The sequence below is a fragment of the Mixophyes fleayi genome, chromosome 6 (genome assembly GCF_038048845.1).
Source record: "Mixophyes fleayi isolate aMixFle1 chromosome 6, aMixFle1.hap1, whole genome shotgun sequence".
Taxonomy (NCBI): Eukaryota; Metazoa; Chordata; class Amphibia; order Anura; family Limnodynastidae; genus Mixophyes; species Mixophyes fleayi.
In genome coordinates this window covers 84,715,360-84,739,094 of record NC_134407.1, presented here as the reverse complement: position 1 = coordinate 84,739,094, position 23,735 = coordinate 84,715,360, and the positions used below count along the sequence as shown (strand labels likewise).

Sequence of the window (23,735 nt, the reverse complement as noted above, 5' to 3'; positions counted from 1 at the left end):
TGATATGCAATCGTCACCTACGCCACAAAAAATTAATCAAATGTGCACTGCGGATATATTAAAAGATTGTATTCATTTAATCCATATAATAAAAATAAGCAACAAGACAACCTCACAATTGCTGTAAATCCACCATCAAATCTATATAGCAGGCATATAAAATACTTTACACCCAGAATATAGATAAAATCATAATTATCAAAAAATAGATATTCAATCAGCAGCTCTCAAATCCAGATGGTGGTAGTAATAATGCTGTTTTAGTTCATGAGGATATATATATATATACATGAAGCGTCAGGACAAATACATGTTTGCAGTTAGTGTCCCTTGTCTTGGAGTGTGCTACATGAAAAAACAGACAGTATTTAACTTAAGTGCAAAATAGAAAACAAATTTGCACCCCTTGCATTGTAACATGGTTTTGTCCAGGAGACTACTTACTCAATTTTTTTACTTAACTTTCTTTAATGAATCAGGCCCTCTGACATATGGATTTACATAGTATGCAGAATCCGAACAGATACTGAGATTTGCATCTGGCAAACAAAACAAGAATAATGACAAATGGACAACACTGAATAAATGACGTAATTAAGGACAAGTTATTAAAATACTGAGGCTTATTTAAATAATGATACATGAAACCACATAAGTAAACCTATTTAGTAATCTATGTTTCTTTAAGTAACATTTTATACTGACTGACTTTTATAATGATTTTTTAATTTTATTTATTAGCTGAAATTATGTGACGCTCCTTTTTAGGCCATGTCTAAGAACTTGTTGTTTTTCCAGATGTTGTGTCTGGTGACCTATTTTTCTGCACTCATCCCAGTTCTGATTTGCAAACATCTGCCAGGGCAGACAGTCTGTTGCTTACAGACTAATCCATTGAGAACATTTATATGTAACAGGTTCTGGGTTAAATAATGTGGATTTAAATTTAACTAATAGGATGTACTGATAACTAATACCCACTCTATGCAAGTTACTTTGAAAAAGGTATAGCCCCCTTGTTCCCTGGCAATATGGAGCAGGTGAATCTTCTTGGCACCTACCTCTGGATCAGTCACTCTAAGATTAGCTTAATTCTCCTCATCATGCTGGACTTAAAGTGAACAGGTCCCTCTATACATGCTGGTTTAGTGACAAGTTAGTACACTTTAGCCTGGTCTCTTCCATCAAGCTCACATACACACTACACTTCTCCTGCTACATTTGATGTTTTTGTCTCCTAGACAAAGATGCCAAATTGTGCCTATACCTCTAGACTTCAACACATATCGTTATGCTGCTGGATTATATTTTATGCGTTTGTGTATTCTCGTTAAATGCAGCTGTTGAGTCAAGAAAAAGCAGTGAATTCTCCACCTTGTAAGCACTTTTCTTCTGTTCCTCCTATCAAGTACATGTATGTCTAGCTATATACATATAGACACACCTAGGGGCTGATTCAATGCTGCGCTCTAAAAACCCCAATAAGGAGTGACAGTCACCTTGGTTATATCAAATGCAAATTAAAAATTAAACAGATATGGCAGAATAAACTCAGATTCCTGACAATCATTAAAAACATCTATTTAACATAAAATCAATAAAATAAATCATGTATATAACTATATCGTCTATTATCTACAAACTTATTTAACAGAACAATAATTACCAGAATATCAAATCTAATGTAAAAAGCACATATATATATATATATATATATATATATATATATATATATATATATATATAAATATACTAACATCAAGTCCTATCTGGACCTTGTTAGTAATTCAAACAGTACCTGGAGGGGTGGAGTGGCCAGCTCGCACCCCTCTCTAACTAAATCACTTGTTATGTGATGGCCTGTATGATATCCACGTGTCTGGAAATTCAGATATGCAGGATGAAGTGTCCAAACTGTAATTATAACTCCTTAAAACAAGCCAATAGTTGGAAATAGAATGACATACAGTACTTGTCAGGACCAATCACGGTCGCCTGTGTATTCCTGCACATTAGGACGCTGATGGTTTATGAAGATTTCCTTGGCACACACTGTGCACAGCTAACTTCAGGACTGAGCGTCCCTCCATGCAAAAAGGTAGCTGGATAAAATAGATGCCTCTCACACCAGATCTCCCATCTAGCACGTCCTTTCAAATTGCATTAATCAATACTATATGTGGACTGTGCTACGATAATGTGACAACCGTTTATTATTATTTATTTTTCCCGTGTAACTGACTTCTCAGTCACTGACCATATTGTGCAGAGGGACAATGCTATTTAAAGCAGGTAGGCAGATACCAGTGTATTGTGTATGTAGTTCAGAAGGTGAATCGTAAAATAAAAAGACAATATGTGGCGTAGCAGTGGATGCTAAACACGCTTGTATGAAGGTAACAGGTAGCACCACTGTGTGGTGTTGTGTATGACAGGGGAAGACAGGGTCATCACAAGGGTTGCAACTATGATTTAGCAACCCCTGCGACTGCTATGGAGCCTGGCAGTATGGGGCCCAGTGAGTCTGGTCTGTTTTTAGTTTGGTTAGCTTATCGGCTGAGCCAAGTTTCATTAGGTGCCACTGTCCTTCACCTTACTCTGCCATGCTTTCTACTTTAATAAAAGCAGAGTGGTAGCTGGGCAAAGAGCAGAGGAATGAAGAGGTGATGTGCTACCTACCTACTTACTATAGCTGTAGCTCAATGAGGGTGCTTACCATGGTAGGGGAGGCAACATAGCATTATGAGGCTATATAATATGTCCTCTAGTGCCCCCATATATTTTCTCATATACACCATATACTACTAATATATAATATTATATTGGCACAATGATTATCTGGCTATATGAGACCTATTGGTTGCATGCCGGCATGTGAGGTTGTGTGGGTTAAGTGAATTATATTAGCAAGCTGGTGGCTTGTGAGGTTATATTGGCATATTAGTTATGGAGCAGGTTAGGTTGGTGAAATGTGAAACTATATGGGCATTTTGGCAAATATGAGAGCATGTAAAACTATATGGAGACACATTGGACAACTGGGACCGATATACACTGTATTTGTTATGCCAATATTAAATATTTAGATTTTATCTGTACTAAAAAAATCAAAAGTATATGCTTTTGTACCATAGCACACAAGTAATTTCAGTTATATAATTTTGCTTATCACATGGTGCACACATGTTTCATTTTGTTGTAATGGCAAGAGGAGTCCTGCAGTGTAGCAGTTCTGATCTTCACTCCCTTGGCAAAGCATCATATGTACATGTGTTTTTTTTCACCCTTAGGTTGTGATGGCCATATTCCTTGTATTGGATCATAGTAATAGGGCTCTTACAAAATTATGCTATGGGGTCCACAAATGTCTAGTTACCCCCTGGTAATCACGCAAATATCATACAGCCAATGGCGGTCCAGTGATCAGAAACAGGCAATTCATGAAAGCGGCTGATATAGGCTGATGACATGGTAGCATTTTGTCCCATGTCGGCAGTAGGATGTGCTGAAAACTGCATGGATCCATCCTTCTGGGTGTCAGCAAAACAGGAATTATTTCACATAGCATTCAATTGGATATACTACTTCCGCATCTCACAAGATGATTCATGGGTTCACTCATGTGGGTATATGGTGTGTGCTACAAACATGGTATCCTACTCATAGTAAGCCTAGAAAAAAACTATACTTGGCTATTTGTTGCTGGAGACTCATTTTGTATTATCTTTACCTAGACATCAAAGGTGATGTTTTAATAGCATGTCCCACAGGGTTTTAGTGGGAAAATGAATGAATATGTATGAACAGCAAACACTTACATTGGTATCCTTTTATACCAAAATGCATTTTGCAACCAAAATATGACTTCCTCATTAGCTTCTTAATAAGAATACTTGAATAAATAGAAATATTTAATCATTTTTATTTATTCATTAATTTAAATAATTTAAAATTAATGAGGAGCTAGTCCCAGCATTTTTTACATATTCTCATATTCATTCTCATAATTCTGTTGGTTTTTTTACTGTTTGTTGTTTATGCTCAATTTTCTACTACTAGTCATTATACCTCTTATCCTATTGAATTAAGATGTCATTAATGTTATCTCTTTTTATTTGTAATTTTATTTATTTTATTTCACAGCCTCATTTATTCACATCCTGTCTTATTCCTCTTTCTACCATTTTCTTCTCATGGAACCAGACTACATACACACTCATCCTTTTTACCCACCTTATTCTACTTGACACGCTGTGTGCGTACCCAGGCAACATATAGAATATATAGAACATATTGCATTTCACTATTATTTTTTTATTTCCCAGTCATAACATTTTCATTCCCACTTTATTACTCTCATCACTTCCCTTTTCTTTTTGCAATCCATACCTCCTATTCAATTAACTAGAGTTTTTCCTGTGATCTGGCTCTAATTGGGTATTGTGTATCTTTATAACATACTTGCTTCCTTTTTAGAGTCCCTCTTCGAATTACATCATCAAGGCCCATCTACTTCTCATGAAAGAGATGCGGGGTGCAGGAGGGTGCCCATGTCTCCCAGGAGTCCGAGAGAGCTCACCAAAATCTGTGCATTTCCCGGATGTTCTGGGAGAGTAGGCAAGTATGCATTATAAACTCTTATTTACTGTCTCACTCTTTTACTGTGTGTCGGAGCGAAAACTTCCAGCAGCTTCAAAATGCTACATTTTCATTTCGTTGGAAAAAATACTTCTGACAGTTGTCTAAGAGATCTGTGCATTTAGGTTCCTTGTACCCGCATATTGGTGAGGTATATTATCAGAAAATAAAAGCTTGTTTAGTTTCTGGACCCTTAAAAGTGCATTAGACTTTGTGTATTGTATACATATTTCTTATTAGTATTATTGTGATAATGGGATGGAGAAAAAGCTGAGTATATTTTGTGTTTTATTTCTGAGGTGACTTCCACTATTTGTATAACCGTAGCAATATTGCAAGATAACAAAGTAAAAGTCATTCCTTGTGTAACTGACAGGTCACCAAAAAAGTTCTAAAAAAAATTGTTCTAATCATTGACATTCATAGCACCACCAAATATTGAGGTTTAACATGAAAGCGATGTTAAGTTTCCATCTACAATTGCTGTATACAAACAATTTTACAGAGAAACCTGGGTGTATGCTACAAAGATAGGTTCCCAGGCCTCTTCTCTGCTTTAACCCTAAGTCATCCTCAATAAATAACAATTTCCACTGGTCAAATAAAGAATCACAATGCCGAGTTGGATGTAAGTTTACACTTTCTGTCTGTGGAGATATTTTAATAAACCTATACTAACTTTTATATTTTCAGTTAATTCCCTATCAGAATTAATGTCACCAGTAAATTGTAATCATGTCACCAGAACCATTCAATAACTCCTACAGAATGATGTCACAATGTCACTGCCACCTCACAAAGACCTGGTCAGTGTAAGTGCAGCTACTTTAAGCAACAACAGCCTAGCCCAAAAGGGCAGATTGTTTACCAAAAGGTGAGTAGGATGTGCAACATACTTCATACTGACAACAGTGAATAACTTGTGGATATACATAGGGCTGATAGATGTCTTACCTGGAATGTAATGCTCCTCACATGCAGATCCATTTGATGTATGGCACAATCATTGAATGGCCAAATCTGTTTCCAGTTTGGCCACACAACCACTATCAATAAATGAACCCTTAGAGCCTGAGTCATTAAGGAGAGCAAAGCAAAAAAAGCAGTACATTTGATCCTGGACAAACCATGTTACAATGGGGTGCAAATTAGTTTATTATTTTGCACATAAATTAAATACTATTTTTCATCTAGTATACAAATAATTGATAGGTTTATTTTCACAGTGAAATTTAGAGTTGATCTAGGACATGCCCTACCCCAACTATAAATCTGTTCCCACATTTTAAATTTACCTCCCCCTCCAATGCAACATAGATTTGCCAAGGTGCAAAGTTACTCCTTTTTATGCTTTACTTTAATTAATGACTAAGGCCCTTGTAGACTTCTAGACATGAACCTGACAAGAGTGTGGGACAATTCTAGCATGCCACTGCTCCTGTATTCTCTTTATGTCCTCCAAAGTGTGTTGTATTGACCTACCTTTTCACATTGATCTCTTATGCCCTATTCCATTGACCTCCTGAAATCCCTTTCCCTCAGCTATAATGAAGACAAGTCAGACCAGCTTCACTGTTCACCCTCTACATGGCCATTTAAGGCATCAGAAAGCACAGGATAGTGATCTGCTTATATTGAAGGAAATTGAGGCAGCTCTGTCAGCTATCACAATTTGGGGGGGCAGTCAAGTTAATGGAACTAACTAAAAAATAATTCTTTATTAAGGTTTAACTTAGTGGCCTTTACTTTTATGGCAAATCTGTTAATTCTTGCATTTTACAATATGTGTCTTTTAAAATACATACAACTGTAAATTACATATGCAAATATGCAAATGTTTATGGTAGTTTGTATAGAGGGAGTGTGTGAAGCAGTGTGAATGATGCCATTTTAGTTGCTACATCAGTCACCAGAATGGCAAGACACACCCCTGGCTAGAGGTCATATTAGTGGACCCAATTGCCCCTTTACAAATTAAGGAGCCAATATATACCCAAAAAGTAGAGTGCTTTTGTGAAAATTTAAAGAGCAAACAAGGCAAAAAATATTCGGTCCATTCATCCATCAATCACAGAGTGGATTTATGTATGTCTGAAAATGTTTAGCCAGCTTTCAGGGTTTCATAGCTTTTAGGAAAACACCTTGATTGAAGTCTTCGTCGTCTTCGCATGTGAATCCTTATATTCAGCGCTGAAATGCAGGTAGGTTGAAATTGGCTGATCATGTGACCAACTTGCATCATAAACAGCCTCTGTGATGTCATCGGCTTTAGAATAAAAGTCACTGCTTGGTTGTCAGCTGTTATACACGCACACATTGTTTATTGCTGTGACTCTGCTGATCTTACAATTTAAGGTAAGCTTATTTAAACATAAATGTTATATGAAAGTTAGTTTAACTGTCACATATTTATGATGTGTATGAAAATTACACCTTCATTCTAAAGGGAAAACTTCCAAATAATTCATCTTAAATGCTATTTCTCTGGCAAGGAATAAGGAAGACTCGCTCAACAACCCCTTTTGGATAGCATCTTCACAAACTGACAGTAAAGATTGAAATTTAAATGAGCCCCATTCTAGGAGGTATATTTACTAAACTGCGGGTTTGAAAGAGTGGAGATGTTGCCTATAGCAACCAATCAGATTGATTTTTATCATTTATTTAGTACAGTCTACAAAATAACAGCTACATTCTGATTGGTTGCTATAGGCAAAATCTCCACATTTTCAAACCCGCAGTTTAGTAAATCTAGCCCTAAGAGTGAAAAGGGCCTAGTATTAGCTGGTTTGCAAGTAGTCACCACATCGTCTTTCTCTTACAAAAGGACTATGAATACTATCTCCTCGGATGTGGTGGAAATCAAGCCTCAGCCTATTTTTTCAATGGGATGCTTTTTGCATTTTTCAGTTGCACATTATCTGGGAGTGCACTTCCAGGCTGGTAAATGAGCCTTTACCAAACAGTATTTTAGGAGAAATATGAGAAAAGTTGAAATTAATGAAGGGCTAGTCCCGAAGTGGTGGTATGTTGTATTTAGTCTTTAATTAATCAACCTAAAGTGTTATTAATGAGTGAACTTCCCACATAATAATATGTTAGTGGTAGAAAATAAGAGAGTAGTCAGTAACTGTCAACAATTATTGTACGTTTTCAGATAAATGATTATCTCATAGGGCAGTGCTGTTTCAATAATATCTTTATAGCAAGAAGTGTAACTAAAAAAAAATACATTATTTTTGTTTCCATCTTTTGTGAAGAAATGCACAACCTCCGTTCACCTGTTTGGGTGCTTTTGAGCTTTTAAATGAAGTTAAGGGCACTTTGGAACAAATTAATGCTATATGATCAATGTGATAGGATTCAGCAATACCATTTTTTGTACAGATGTATTACATAGGAAGGTGTACTTGACTCATTTTGGTAATTGCTTTCCACCCACCCAAATTATCCACTAAATAAAGAGAAAAGCAGGTGCAAGTTCTTTATATGTAAGGATATTGTGCCAAAGAAGTATGTATAGTATAGGATGAGTCCTATGGAGTGTTGACTTGGCATGGGTGGGCTGGCTTGTGCTTTCTTTGTCCAAAAAGTAAGTGAAAAGACTAATTTTATTTAAAGCCACATGCATGTTTTTACTATTGAAGGTTAGGTTGAATGCTCTAGGACAGGCCTGTCCAACCTGCGGCCCTCCAGGTGTTGGGAAACTACAAGCCCCAGCATGCTTTGAAAGTAGACAACCTGGAAGGGCATGCTGGGACTTGTAGTTTCACAACATCTGGAGGGCCGCAGGTTGGACTGGCCTGCTCTAGGACTTGATTTTTTTGCATTGTTTTAATACTTTCCTTCATCCTTAACTAAACCATATGCTGCCGTATCATAGATTAATTGTACTGGGAAAGAACATAACAGTATAGCAAAATGTTACATGTCTGCCCCCTTTTTATTGTTGTATTTTACTGCAAATGATACAGGAACTTGGAATTGTGTTAACAGAAGTGACTCATCACTTTCACAGGAAGCATGGAAAAGTTGTACACTACAGGTTGATTTAAGGCATTAACCGGGTTGCCTACATGTTCATAAACCGTTCTCATTGTCCATTACTTTGTGAAACAGAACAAGCTGTTTTATTAGACGCGTTACTTTGCTTTATTATCAGTTTCTGCTTTTTCAACCTTTTGTCCAGTGAGAAACTGCCAGATTCCTCCTCTGTAGCTCTCATTTCCAAGTCCGTAAATATAGGCATTCACCGCAGGGGATATTTTGGCTAAGACAGCAGGCATCTGTACAAAGATACAAACAACTTCAGCTCATTTTGGACAAAGACACCTGTCATTTGGTCTTTTTCTTCCACTCGTCATTGAAATACTTGCTGTATTGTCACCTAGTTTAGTCATATAATATTCGTATCCCATACAGACACAAGGCATGATGCATAGTTGTTAGCAAAATGGTCGTAAATTACGCTACAAAACAGTGCATACAAATATAGTACATTTCTGTTAATATACAGAGCAATGAGATGCGTCAGGCTCTGCAATGGCAACATATTCACCTGGTTTACAATGAGTCTGGGTATTACAGACAAAGATGTAAGAGGGCTCTATTCACAAGCTTACAATATATAGGACAATAGGAGTTTAAAACAGGAGGGTAAGTGCTACCAATTGCATATTGGTCCAGCTAGACTGTAAGAGTAAAAAGTACTTAGTAGGCTATATAATCCAGTCAAAAGATCGCGAGAAATCCAGGAGAATAGTCAGCAAGCCGGTGTCACAACGGAGGCAATGGGCACAAACCAGGAGAGGAGTCAGAGGAAGCCGGGTCAAAACCAATATATGAGCAGAATCAGTAACAATGCTGGAGAACAGGAGACCTGATACTCTGTCACCCTAATGGTGCCAAAATAGGATTTAAATAGAGACTGTTGTCGAGTGATTGGAGGAGAACAGGGGAGGTCAGACATGCTGACCGAAAGAACAGAAGAGCCCGTCGGCACGAAGACAGCCAGGGATGCCTAGCAACAGGACGCCCCCAGCTGGATCCATCAGGCGACTGTCCCCGCTTTGTGGAGGAAAAGTGGGGACAGCACCTGACCGTGCAGAGGGGTGATTATAGGACACAGTAGCCTAGGGTGGTTGAGAAATTTGAAATGCTTGTCTGAAGTAGTTGGTTTTCAGAAAGTTTTGTTGTTTGAGGGAAGGCATGGCTATTGAAGGATTGGTATAATAAAATGTAATATGTTGATTTTTCTATGTCTGACTGCAGCCCCCCAAAAGTCCTGTAAAGATATAGATCTTGCATAGAAGGAAGGTGTCGAATTGGGAGATATTTTGAGATAAGTGAAGTGATGTATGTCAAAAAGTTCTGTTGATGGTCTTGTAAGCAAATAGAAGTATTTTATATTAGATTCAGTAAAAAAACAAACAGGCAATACATGTAGGGACTGACCGCAGAGCAGCAGTGGAATACTGTTTTTCAAGGAGAATCAGTCTAGCTCTTGCCTGTACTTGCCAGATCATCTCCTAAAATACTTTTTCATCCTATTATGGTGCATTTTTCTGTCAATATATTTAGTTTCAGCCTGTTTCATATATCAATGGTAAATATTTTCTTATGATCAATGTCTATAATTAACTGGATGCTATAATCTTTTCTATACTAGATATATATAGTTTCACATAAAGAATCAGTTTAACAAGCATTTCACACCAACAATCTGTGGAAGGAGCAGGCCCTTCCCGCAGCACAAGCTAACTTTCAGCTAATTGCATCCATTTCTGTCATTCATATCCTGACACTGCCTCTATTACTGGCAGCCATAATCATCATCATCATTTTTATTTGTATGGATCCACAAAACTCTGCAGCACTGGGCAGTCATAACTGCATACTAATACAATCGCACATAAAAATGGAACAAGTACAGATGAGTTTAATGAAGTTAAATGGATTCAGCTGACTTTCCATCTTTATACTCCTTCATAAAATACAGTTTGAACTTATCAGCTGCCTCATAAAACAGCTATGTACTATCTAGATACACTGCTCTGAATTTCATATATACCTGCTATAGCTGAAAATGTGTTTATCCATGTCTCTCTGCTCTCAAAGAGTTGCCTCGATTAGATTGTTGTCTGATTCTACCCTTATGTTCATAATACTTGGGGATAAATGTACTTAACCTTCTAAATAGGAAAAGTGGAGGTATTGCCCACAGCAACCAATCAGATTATCTAGCTATCATTTTCTAGAATGTGCTAGATTACTGATAGCTAGATATAATTGGTTGCAATGAACCCCATATCGTTGTCATGTTCTTTGGCCTTCTATGGGACATTTATGCCCGTGCTACACACATACCTCATTCTGTACCACAAGTTTCTGTTGTAACTGCAGAACGGGTAGTGCTTTCTAATGTCCTTAGTCCCCTTGCATTTATTGGTCTTATTGGACAAATATGCTTTTTGCCAAGACACAAAGACAGACCAGGGTTCAAGTTCCCAATAATTTGCAGGAAGAGAAATGGTCATGGATAAAGGAAAATGATCATCTAAAGCACAACTTCAGGGAAAAAATGATTCATAATATTCTGTGTTACATTAGTACCTGACTACCTCAGTATTTCATTTTGGTATCTGCTTATGGGATCCTTTCATTAGAAGCACAAATGTATGCTGTGTAATGCTTGTCATTTATATAGTCATGCATTCCCCTAGCATTCTTTTATTAACTCCAATAAAGTAATAAAAGCTATTTTCTTACCATGCGTAGCTTTGGAGAAAGGATGGTTGCATCTTGGATGATTGCATAGAAGCATAGAAGTGAATATGGCCCCCAGCAGATAATCAATGATTTTACAGGCATGCCAGTGTTCATCTAAGGAAATAAGACATTTATTAGAAGTACTGAGAAAATTTATATTGCATCATTAAATTAACTAAAACAAATAAATAGTTTTTATGGCATGTATCTATCTACATCACTTAATCCATATGAGGGTATTTTGCAAGGAAGTATGCATGACTGCCCACTCTTAAAACCCAATCTCCTGTTAGCTGGTGACAAAATTATTAAAGGGAATAAATGCCAAGTGAGACGAATACTAAATCAACTGACCACTAACGGCTGACTTCCAATCTCTTACCTTCAGGTCATTTCGTGTGGATTACTGCAATATGTTCCTATCTAATACGACTTTTTTTAATCGTTTCAATATTGAATTGCTTTTCAAAATACAATCTCCTAACTTAGGTATAGCAGTAGGAAGGAATTAATTTGTGTTAATAACGAGATGGTATTGCTTGTTCTCATTTTCAGAAGAGCCACTTTATTAATTTGCTTATAAACAGGGGCTGGCTGGGCAGGGGGGCATCTGCCCTCTGGGCCAGTCCTTTAGTGGGCTACCTTGGGCCTGGAGCACTGGGATACCTGTATTTGTTTTCCTTTAAATGTTCCTGATAGGCTGCTGAGCCGAGTCTCGCTCACCTGGGCTATAATTTGCCAGGCAGCCCCTGTTTATAAAGACCCGATTTCTTTTCTGACAATATTCATCCTCCATTACATTATTGTACATCTCACCAAACTTTTCCACTCTCTCTAGTTCAACTGTCATATTAAACGATCTTACAATGATGTGTTCTATTCCACATCTATGCCTTTGTAAATGTACCTTTATCCTGAGCTCTAGAGCCAATATTTCAACCTCATGCATGGCCACACCTGTGTATCAGCTCTGCTGGGGCAGAGCTCTATAGCACTTATCCATTGTGAATTATCTTCTCTTCCCCTACTATATTGTAAGCTGTCTAGAGGGATTTATGTCCTATGTGTGACTTAAAGCATTATGTTTATTTGCCTTAATTGTCAAGTAATGGATACATTTTCTCGTGTTTTCAACTGTCTTTGCTATGCAGTACAAACAAAAAAACACAGTTTTATTCTAGAAAATTGAAGTAGGTTGAAAGTAAAGTAAAATCTGGTCAAATATTGAGTTAAATATAGTTAAACTTAGTTTCTTTTTTTAATCTTTCGCAGTTTATTAGTCATGACATTTTAACATTTGCTATTTTAAAATCTAGTGATGTGTTCATTCTTTTCCATTTGTACTTAATGTCTGGCTTTTTTGATCATCCTTTTGTTTTCACATGAATAGACAGTGTATCTCGACAAGTACACAGCAAGTCGGTTGGCTGAGTTTTGTGAAGACCTCAAAGTTAGTTAATTCTGAACAGCTACAAAGAATTGAAACCACATTCAAAAGAATGTTTTAAAAAATAAGTTACATAAAAGTTCCAGCTATTACATCAGCATAAATTCAAATACTTAAAACTTGCAAAGAAACAATTCATTGTATTCACTAAACACAGAGCAGGGATTATCCTGTGATTTTCCCAACAAGCTTATTATGAGCCCCCCAAGAATGCTGGGAATCAGCGCGTTTGAGATCACTGGCTGAAATGCACATTACCTTGACCTGGCCACTTTTCTTTAGCTTCTGGTGTATGGACTGGTAAGCAGTCATCATAATAAACAGGGGTATTAGATACTCAAAGAAAGCCATCGGGAAAAGATAGGAGATGAAATTTCTGCCAAAAGAAATGGTTGTTTTTAAAAAAGAAAAAAATAGTAATATATATATATATATATATATATATATATATATATATATATATATATATATATATATATAAAGCATTATTGTCATTATGGTTTGAGTTGAGATCACAACTTCCCAAACATCAGTATATACAGTATATATATATATATATATATATATATATATATATATATATATATATATATATATAAACATTGAGGTAGTTTCTAAGCTACAGTATTAAATTGTATGTATTCAGTTTAAAAATATTGTAGCCTGAGCTCTCCCCTCATTTCAGTGCAATTTGAAAAACTGTGCTATGACTAACGACAAGCTGAACTGTGTTGGATTAGAAGTAAGAATAAAATGCTACATTTCCTGTAAAATAGATACTTGTATTTGGTGATCAGTTACAGTATGTCACATGACTCACTTTGAAAGCATGGCTTAGTGGAATGCATAACTGAGTGAATGAAAAAACTCACCTAGATCACCTCATTCAAACTGATTGTTTTGTTTAACACTGAACCTTGAGGCTTATAAGGAATAAAAGCACTCTGTGTCTCAAAGGGGGGATTTCAATTGTCTGCAGAGTGCCTCCGGAATGGTCATGGGGGCACTCCGCGGCGATGTAACATTGCAGATTTCTCCTTGCACCCCATAGAGGTTCGTAGGAAAATCTGCAATCTTGCATAGTACTTGGAAATGTGGACAGCCACGATGTTCGGTGGCACATCATGCACAATTGAATACCTCCAAAAGTGTCCTAAAATATTTTCAGTACACTGCTTGTTTAAATCTGACTCTCTCACCAGTGTAACATATCTGTTTTCATTTTAATAAAAACAAAACATTATACAATACAAGTAAGAAAATCAAGAAAAGAGGAAAAACACTGTCCAGTGGAGACTTGCCTATCTGCTTTAGAGTAATCCAATGTGCAACATGTTCTTAAAGGTTCATAGTCATATTCACCCCATCCAAATAGTGGCATCATGGACCAGAATGCAGAGAAGCCCCAGACGAACATCACTACTGATATTGATGTGCTCCAATGTAACTTGCTACCTGCAAAGGTGACAATGAGTGAGCAAATATCTTAAAGGCATGGCCCAAGTTTACAAGTAATCATATGGTTTATGCTACTTTTTTCCTCGAAATACAGTAATGTTCTCAAGGCTGACTTCTGTTATGTTTGCATGAAGTGCATTTTTTGTAAACAGATTAGAGGAGACTTTGGTAGATCATTAATCAAAAGCTTGGCAGACCTAGCAAAATGACATTTTATTGATTTTTTCCTGTACTGGGTTTAATGTTACATCAGCATGAGGGCGACACTTCATGTTGGCTATTGTTTAGATCAGCTCTTTAGCCTACTCCTCCACAAATGTAAAAAAGTAAAAATAAAAGTGAAGGCAGTGGGATATTACAAGGTGGTGCTGAGGAGTGTCATCACAGCAAGGACAATGTTGTTTAGGAGATTTATTGAACACCATCTCAATTCAGCTGCTGGACCCAGTTGGCCTGAGTCATTAAGGAAAGTAAGGCAATTAAATGAGTAAGATTTCTCCTGGACAAAACCATGTTACAATGCAAGGGGTTTATATTAGTTTATTATTTTGCACATAAGATAAATACTGGCTGTTTTTCATATAACAAATACTTGCTAGTTTTATGTTTACACTGAAATTTAAAGTTGGCCTAGGACATGCCCTACCTCAACTATTAATCTGCCATCACATTTTAAATTTACATCCCCTCCAATGCAACATGGTTTTGCAAGATTCAAAGTTACTAATTTTTTTTGCTCTACTTTCCTTAATGAATCAGGTCCTAACAGTACAAAAGATTGTATTAATAGAAGAAGATTGGTGCTGCTATCTCTGTTCTTGCTTTGGTGATTTCCACTGAACATGGGGAATATTATGTCCTGGTTCTTTTTTCAGCAGCAAGCATTATATTAAAGAAAGGCTACACACAACTGCTCCAGACTGGAAGTTACCCACAGGAGTACTTGTGCAGCGTTAAGCTTCTCCAGTGTCAGAGGAGAAAGGAGGTTCAATTCAGATGAATGGTGAAGGACAGTTACGGTTGACAACAACTGACCGTTTTAAAATTTCACTGACTGGTTCTTGTTTCATGTCTCTGCCTTTAGCTGTTTCTTCTCGTTGCCACCATGATGCACCACCGATAGCTGCACCGTAATGCCATTAGCCAGTGATTGCTTTATTATTGTCGGCTGATAATGCTGCTGCCATATAATAACCACACCCACTTTCTCCACCAGCAGTTACAATTGTTATTCCATCAGTAAATGTATCAAGTGTTGCCCAGACTTCTTAGATTGCAATCACATTTGGGCAGGGCTGTTTCATGTCATTGTATAATTGGTTTAAGTCATGATCCCTTCAGTGTACAGTGCTGTGAAAATTAATTATAATATTAATGTTACATTTTAGTGGCATCATAAAGGAAAGTAAGAATTTTATTAACAAGATACAGTCATTAACTATATTGAATTATTAGGAGCAGGTTGGTGATGGTGTGTGGTTTATTCATTTCTAATCTGTGAAGCGAGTAAATTATATAGAAATTATCTACATGCTGGAGACTTAATCAGAATCGCCTATAAAATCTATATATGCACATTTTCAGTAGCTGGATACCAACAAGAAATAATACTAAGCCCCTTTGGTGCACCAGACCTTTCATCTGTGTAAGAAGTTACCTCACAGCACTGGGGTCATGATTCCCGACCATGGCCTTATCTGTGAGGAGTTTGTATGTTATCCCCATGTTTGCGTGGGTTTGGGTGCTCTAGTTTCCTCCCACACTCCAAAAACATACTGGTAGGTTAATTGGCTGCTATCAAATTGACCTTAGTCTCTCTCTGTGTATGTATGTGTGTTAGGGAATTTAGACTGTAAGCTCCAATGGGGCAGGAACTGGTGTGAGTGATTTCTCTGTACAGGGCTGCAAAATTAGTGACGCTATATAAATAGATGATGATATATTTGTCTAAAATTATAGCCATAGTACACTTTAGTGGCCCCCCTGTCTAAAGTGCCCCGGGCCCCCCAGAGCATTAATCCAGCTCTGTCTGGACACCAAAATGGGTATAAGTCCCATGCAGTTGAAACAAGTAGCTGACTAGGAAACTCCCGTCCCTCTATTGAAATGAAGTCAGCCCGATTAAGCTTGTATCTGGGTTTATCACAAAAGATACTTCCACTTATTTGTCCTAGTTCAGATGCAGGTTTATCTAGACCGGGAGAGGATATGATCCGCAGCTCCTATACAGCCTGTAACTTGATGCTCGTTCAGCTTATCCAACAAGGAGAGACCCGTCATCAGGAGTGAGATGTAATCAGTAGTGAAAATCAAATCACAGTGTTCCCCCACTGCAGCATCCCGTAAACCGACGCATATCGTCACTGTGTGACTTTCTCAAAGGTTTCTTTGGTATCGCTTGAAACACTTCTTTAAAATGTCTGCTGACACATTGTTACAGATAAGTATCTCTTTGATTAAATATATTGTTTTAACCTATTACTGAAATTAGAGGGCCACATGTGTAGCCTGTGAAGCATAACAGTTTGCCTACCAATTGTGTAGTTGGTCAGCATAATAGAAAGTTACCTGTAATTACAAAATGGAAACATCTGCAAAAACTTGGACAGTTGACAGCCAAGTTTAAGCAATGGTCCCTAAAATGCGTGATCAGAGGAAAAGAAACATGGCCTCTCGTTACAGAACTTATAAGGTACCAGGTACGTGATGGGTATCAGTCTCAACACTTACGAGTACAATACTGGTGATAGCGATCCCACGCTATTGCAGCACAGGAACTGATACTGGATAGAGCTGCAACAAACCCCTGGAATCCATGAATTTGGCAACCTTCCGACCCATATGGCCAGTACCTGTTTAAAATTAAAAATACAAACAAAAAAAAACACAAGAGAAAAACAAAAACCGTGGATCACTTGAGTTAAATAGTGCAATTGTATATTAATGAAATATAGTGTTTTTAAAGTCCCCATCATAAGAAACATACCTTTTCAGTAGCTAAACTTGGCATTCGGAGAAGATCTGTCCTATAAGGTCTCAGTGGACAGTAATAGCAACCACTGTAAGAGCCTTATAGTTGAACTTGTATGCCCAATAGGACTGAAAAAATGTTGTACAATTATTTTTACCATGTTCTAAACACTTCTGGTTCGGATCAGTTCTTTACAAATCTTTTTGCAAGCAGTAGATTCTGAATTTTTCTGATAGCAGAGCAATAGATCATTTTTTAATGAAATACATTAAGCTTGCTTACTAACAAAGCTTTTGTGCTGATAGCATACTGAACACCACAAACATTTTGAGTTGTATGATATAGGATAAAGTTGTCAGAATAGTGTATGGGTCTAGGAAAGCTACTCTAATATACCTCACATATTTCAGGTTTCAAGGTGTTTAATATAATTTGTTTCTGAAAAATTACCTGCTAGCTGGGCTGCTGGTCCAGTCCCATAGTGGGCTACCTTGGGCTGGGTCAATGAGGTACCTGCACTTTCTCAAAAGACCGCTCATTCAGGTCTTCCCCCATTTGGGCATATTTGAAATGTTCTTTTCATAGAAGCAGAGCCATATTTCATAGAAATAAACCCTTTGGGCTGCTCAATTATGTTAATCATGTAATATATCATTTATTATTGCAGGTAACATTATAGGATTAAAATATGACCACTCACCAGTTGCTTAATGGGTGTATGTTATCCTATAAACTATTTATTTAACCTCTTTCAACATATGGGAGCAGCTACTGAGCGTCATTCTTTGCCTGTTCTGTGTGGGGACCTCTCACTATATCGTCTGCATCACAATTACTTATAGAACAGTAATATCTTGCTATGGGGCATGTTTGCCCAGTGGTTCTTCTCTGTTTTGCTGCTGAAATGCATTAGGATTATACCTGAAATGGCACTTAGTTAACTAAGTAAGGTTGGTCAATACGTGAATACGCTTATTTAAAGCAGCAATTCCATGAAAAAGTGACTATGGCAATCTATAGGAACACTTGGTATTTACCATTTGTCCTTGGTTTGGTTCTTCAAACTGCTATTAATGGTTTTTAATTCTACACAGTTGCATGAACTACCATGGCAACCACAGTCACATGACGCACAATGTGTTGACTTGAGAGGCTTTGAAATGTCTCTTTGAGCTCTGTCTGCTCTATGTCATCTAAAGTCTTGCCCTCCTCCTCCCTCCTTGGACTTTACATGACATGCTGTGTGTCTGCGTCTGTGTAACTGGCAGCCATATTTTGCAACCTTCAGACAGATTTTGAAGAGGAAATAATGATTTGTAGAAAGAGAGCTAAGAAAAATTACATGCATGCTTTACAGGTACTCAACTTGCTATTTAAATCATCATCATCATTTATTTATATAGCGCCACTGATTCCGCAGCGCTGTACAGAGAACTCACTCACATCAGTCTAATAAAATAGACTATTTATATAGGATTGCTGCTTTTATAGCATACATGTTCATTTATATAATTGTTTTAATGTCAGCCAGCAAAATATGCAGGGATGGAATACATTTCAATTTGTACAAATGCACCTAAATGTCCACATGGCACAGAACAAGGACCACATCATCCTTCATTCCATTGTTTTGGAACGATTTCCATAAAAGTGCTCTGCAAGACCTTTTTGTGGGTCAAGCTGGAAATGTGCATAATGGAAAGATTAAAAATTATCACTTTAAAGTCCAACTTGCTATCATTTTAGAAACCTACCCTTCATTGATTGCAACTTTCAGTTTTTCTCCGAAAATGCTGCTTGGTTTAGCATTTATAAATCAATGGAACATGGAGATCCTCTCTATTATGTCTAACATTTGTGTGTTGAATATTTAAATTTTATATTTAAAGGAATATACTTTCCTGTGTAAAGTGTACCTAAGAAGAACAAAAAGGTGTTCTACTGATTTATAGGCCAACCTTTTTTGTTTTTGGAGGCAAGTGTCTTGGTAGGATGATCTGCATTATTTACATACCTCCTGGGAGGTATCTTCCATTCACCGCACATGCTACTGGTGCATGCTGCAGCGTTTGGAGGAGAAGGCAAGTATCTAAGGGGCAGCCTAGTGCTTTACATTGCTAGGCAGCCCACTGGGACTGTGGCCACACAGCCTGTCCTGATGCTGTTGACTAAAATGTTGGGAGGTAGGTATACAACCAGTAGCGGATCAAGAGCAGGGGTGGGGTTCGGAGCAGTCGCACCCCAAGCAGCAAACTACATACATTTGCATAGCGGCAGATTGTGTTTCAAACACAGCAGCCGAGTATTATCCACTTCTTGTTTCTCAGCCGCCATGTCCGATCAGAGCAAAGGAGGGATTGGGGCTATCCAATCAGATTGAAGTAGGCGAGGCTTGGGGCTATGGTAAATCGCCCCTCGTTAAAATAAAAAAAGTCTAGGTCTGCCCCTGGAAGCAGCCTCACAAAAGTAAAAGTAGTCTTAGACTTACGTGACAGGGCTACAAAAAACACTGCAGCTAATTTTATTCTTTACCTTTCCATTTGCATTCTTCTCTGGAGAAAATACTCCTTTTCAGAGTAATCCAGAATCTACCTCTCTTATACTAGGAGGAAAGTGGAGAGAGTAAACACTACATTTCTTTATTGTTATAAGTATAAAATATCTATTATTTATTAAATTGTTTGTTTGTTTTTTGTGAAATATTTGCCTTATTCCACATTTGGCTGCAAAATGTTTCACATTTTGGAGGCAGAATTTAACCTGAAGTTTTCCCAGACTTACCCCAACCACATTACATAGCAGAATGAACTCACAGTCGTCATCTCAGCTCTATTAATAGATTAAAAATTCCAGTCCGGAATGGCATTACACAGAATGTTGAAATAAAAGACGAACGGGAAAACTATATATCTGGAGTTTTGCACCCCTGTAAAACGGTCTGTTTCGCTATGGAACTTGACTTGGATAAAATTTTGCAGCAACTTTGCTCATCTCTACTATCCATCTGCAACACCAGTGATTTAAAAGTTGTTCGAACTCAGTCTTGGTTAGCTAGCTTACAAATATGTTGGGAGCTTGTTATATGGATGAGTCAGTTTTCCTAAAATTAATTGTTGTAAATTACAACGCACGTATATGTAAGATTAAACCAAACAGTTCCTCAAACTTCATTCAAGTTGTACTTTGAATGAACAATTTAGCATAATATATCATTTTTATGATGACACACCCCTTGGTAAGATTCACTACCAAAACTGGTACTGTTAATTGTGAGTGTCACTCTGGTCAGTACATTCTTATCAGATAACAAATCGGCTTAACAAAGATAGGCAGGCAGTACACTCTGAGGTGCCTGACGCACAGGCAGTGGGTTCAGATATAGAGGGGCAGAGATCCGTAACAGGAGATTTGTTTTTCTTTGGTTTGTTTTTGCCTGCTTTTAACTAGGAAATCACATCATCATTTTTAAAGATGTTTCAGAGGATGATATTTGCTAAACATGCTTCTAAAGTGGCACAGTTTCACTTTTGTGTTTGGTTTGGGTTAATTTTAGCTTAGCACTGATGCAGGTCTTGTAAATTAAATATGCAAATAAACACTTTTTGTACATAATAAAATATGCCTATATGTATGAAACCTTATGGAAATATGGTGTTGCTTTAAGGTCTTCATGAACTTCCATGGCAACACAGTGGTTTAGTGGTTAGCACTTCTGCCTCGCAGCACTGGGGTCATGAGTTCAATTCCCGACCATGGCCTTATCTGTGAGGAGTTTGTATGTTCTCCCCGTGTTTGCATGGGTTTCCTCCAGGTGCTCCGGTTTCCTCCCACATTCCAAAAACATACTGGTAGGTTAATTGTCTGCTAACTAAAAAATTGACCCTACTCTGTGTGTCTGTCTGTTTGTGTGTTAGGGAATTTAGACTGTAAGCCCCAATGGGGCAGGGACTTATGTGAGTGAGTTCTCTGTACAGCGCTGCGGAATTAGTGGCGCTATACAAATAAATGATGATGATGATTTAAATGTATATATAAACCTGAATCACATTGAGTGGAGACTATTTTACCTCAAGAAGCTGGAAAAGGCAGCGACGAATGCATTCATACACAATCCAGTGTCTGCCACTGCCAAGCTTATTATGAGCAGGTTGCTAGGTGTCCTCAGCTCTCTGATTTTGTAGAAAGAGAGGATTGTCAGACCATTTAAAATGAAGCCAAGCAGAGCTGCAAAAAACAAATTGGCCATCATCAAAGGTAACAGTGAAATAGGAAATAAAAATATGAATTTGCATTATAAACTGATTCTCTGCTAGCAGTTCCCTCATTAATTAACCATGAAAATATTGTATTCAATTTCTTCTTGTATAACCACTCCCGTCCCGCACCCCCCCCCCATCACCGCTAACTTGCAAACAAGCAACAAGCAATCCTATGTCTTTAATATTCATCACCCCCAGTAGTGGCATTCAGACCTCCTCAATGAGGCTCTGCTCATTAATGAATATTAATAGTAGCCATTTACTGATTAACAACATCAAAAAACATTGTGACCTTTACAGAAACTAGTGCAGAGGAAAAGGAGCAGTAACCATAGCAACCAAGCCACTCTACGCTTTTATTTTCTAAAGCTTAACTAGAAAAATATCCATATGGTTATGGGTTAACTTTCTTTATTAAATGCCCCATAAAATGTTCAAGTGAATGACATGTACAATATTGCTCATAGTGCCCAATATTTAGCTGGAATCAAAATAATTACCTATAGTCTAAATACATCTTTCCTTGTGTATAATTGACATTTTCTCTAGTTGTTATCATTTTAGGTAAATACACATATTTTCCTGGGAGCATTGGAACTTGACAGGTTAATCTGCAGTATGTACATATTTGTTCAAGAAGCTTTTGTTCGTCTTAGGTAAATTGTTACTTATTCAGTATTTAGCTACTGAGAATATCCAGGCTATAAAAAAGCAATCATGGCAAATTTTAAACTCTGAGAACATTTTAATTCTGACAATAGCATGTACTATAAATGTAGCTGAAAATAACTGTATTTACATCAATATTTATTTCCAAATGACTTTTCTAATCTAACTGTACAACCAAATTTTGTTTACTTTTCATGACTATGCAAACAAGTCCTGAACTGAAAATGCATTTGGAAGTGTACAATAAGGAAGAGGTTTAAGAACTGCATTTTATACAGCAACACTGTTCAAATAGTTATAAGTTTAAATAATTAAATTACCATTTTAAATACAGGAGATCAATTTATAGGCACCGTTCTTGTGGCTTACTTTCCTATTATATCAGATTGTCACAGGTTGCGTTTCTGCCTATTGAGGATTGATTATGTTTCCACATTTAGGGTTCTGCTCTGCACCAGGACAGCTTATAATTAATCATATAATTGGGTGCCTTATTTCTCTGCAAGCTGACAACTACAAAATGAAGATCTTACCTTCAACTAGAAGAGCTGTGCCAATGCCAAATACTTCAATGTCTGTGAATCCTTCAGGAACTGGGTAAGATGTCACCATGTTTGCAAAATCGATGAGCCACCCTGCTGCACTGTCTGCTGCCTTCTTCACACACACTGGAAATGCTTCCTTTTTAAAGGGTTTGTTTCACATGAAGCATCATGCAAGTCATTATGTAATTTTTTTCCCCTCCTTTCATTCAGTTATGTTTGAACTTCACAATCCCCTAAAGAATTCCCTAATGATGTGAATGAAAGCAGGATCCTTTACAAAGCAATGCCCCCTCCATTCCACCTTTTTCCTAAATCTTATTTGCATGCCATTTTTTAAAAAACAAAAAGGCACATTCAGTGTATTGACAACAAGTGTTTTGTGATTACGTGATTAGGAAAACTGCCTTGTGCTCATGATCTGTTAGTAAACTATGGGAACATGGAGCCACTGGATTTCAAAACAGAATCATCCATGTAGTGTCTAATTGGCAAATATGTATAGTATATAATGAGATGGTTTAACAAACAGAACTGTTCCACAATCTACAATTCGTTTCATCAAGAAAAAAACCTCAATGCAATCTATGAAAAATAAATTGAATTAAATTATAGTTCCCTTTTTAATTCTTAAAATACGACAAAACTACTATTATGGCATAATAACAATGTTTATTAAACTACTACATATACAGAAGAGGAGTTTAGAACGTAAATAATTGTATTAGTATGCTATAAAGCCTGGTGAACCAGCAAGGTTGCCAGAAATCTAATTGTGAGCTAATTGTCACCTTAAAACCCAAAGGCGGTCACTCCCGCATTCTAAGTTCTGTGATTTAGTGTACCTTGATAGCAGAGGACATACCCAATCCTGTTAGGTTCATGTGAGATATACTAGTGGTTCAGGGAAGACCAGCTGACTCTCTTCTGACTTAACTGGTTAAATGTTGTATGGAGAAAACAACTTCTGGATACAAATGTAT

The 23,735-nt window shown here is 37.2% G+C and overlaps 1 protein-coding gene across 1 annotated transcript; it reads right to left on the bottom strand.

Moving 5' to 3' along the window:
- Positions 1-8,562: 8,562 nt before the first annotated feature.
- On the bottom strand, positions 8,563-22,898 carry RGR (retinal G protein coupled receptor). Its single transcript, XM_075216995.1, has 7 exons — positions 22,744-22,898; positions 21,350-21,506; positions 17,042-17,163; positions 14,155-14,308; positions 13,112-13,229; positions 11,407-11,520; positions 8,563-8,924 (listed from the first exon to the last, which is right to left on the bottom strand). The coding sequence occupies exons 1-7, from the start codon at positions 22,820-22,822 to the stop codon at positions 8,781-8,783; spliced, it is 888 nt and encodes a 295-aa protein (XP_075073096.1). The 5' UTR covers positions 22,823-22,898; the 3' UTR covers positions 8,563-8,780.
- Positions 22,899-23,735: the final 837 nt, after the last annotated feature.

Bases quoted from the DNA above. Each gene is read 5' to 3' on its own strand.
- RGR (XM_075216995.1), bottom strand. From the start codon at position 22,822: ATGGTGACATCTTACCCAGTTCCTGAAGGATTCACAGACATTGAAGTA. The intron at 21,507-22,743 runs GTAAGATCTTCA...TGTTTTTTGCAG, and splicing joins CACAGCTCTTCTAGTTGAAG to CTCTGCTTGGCTTCATTTTA. The intron at 8,925-11,406 runs GTAAGAAAATAG...ATCTTTGTACAG, and splicing joins TTTCTCCAAAGCTACGCATG to ATGCCTGCTGTCTTAGCCAA.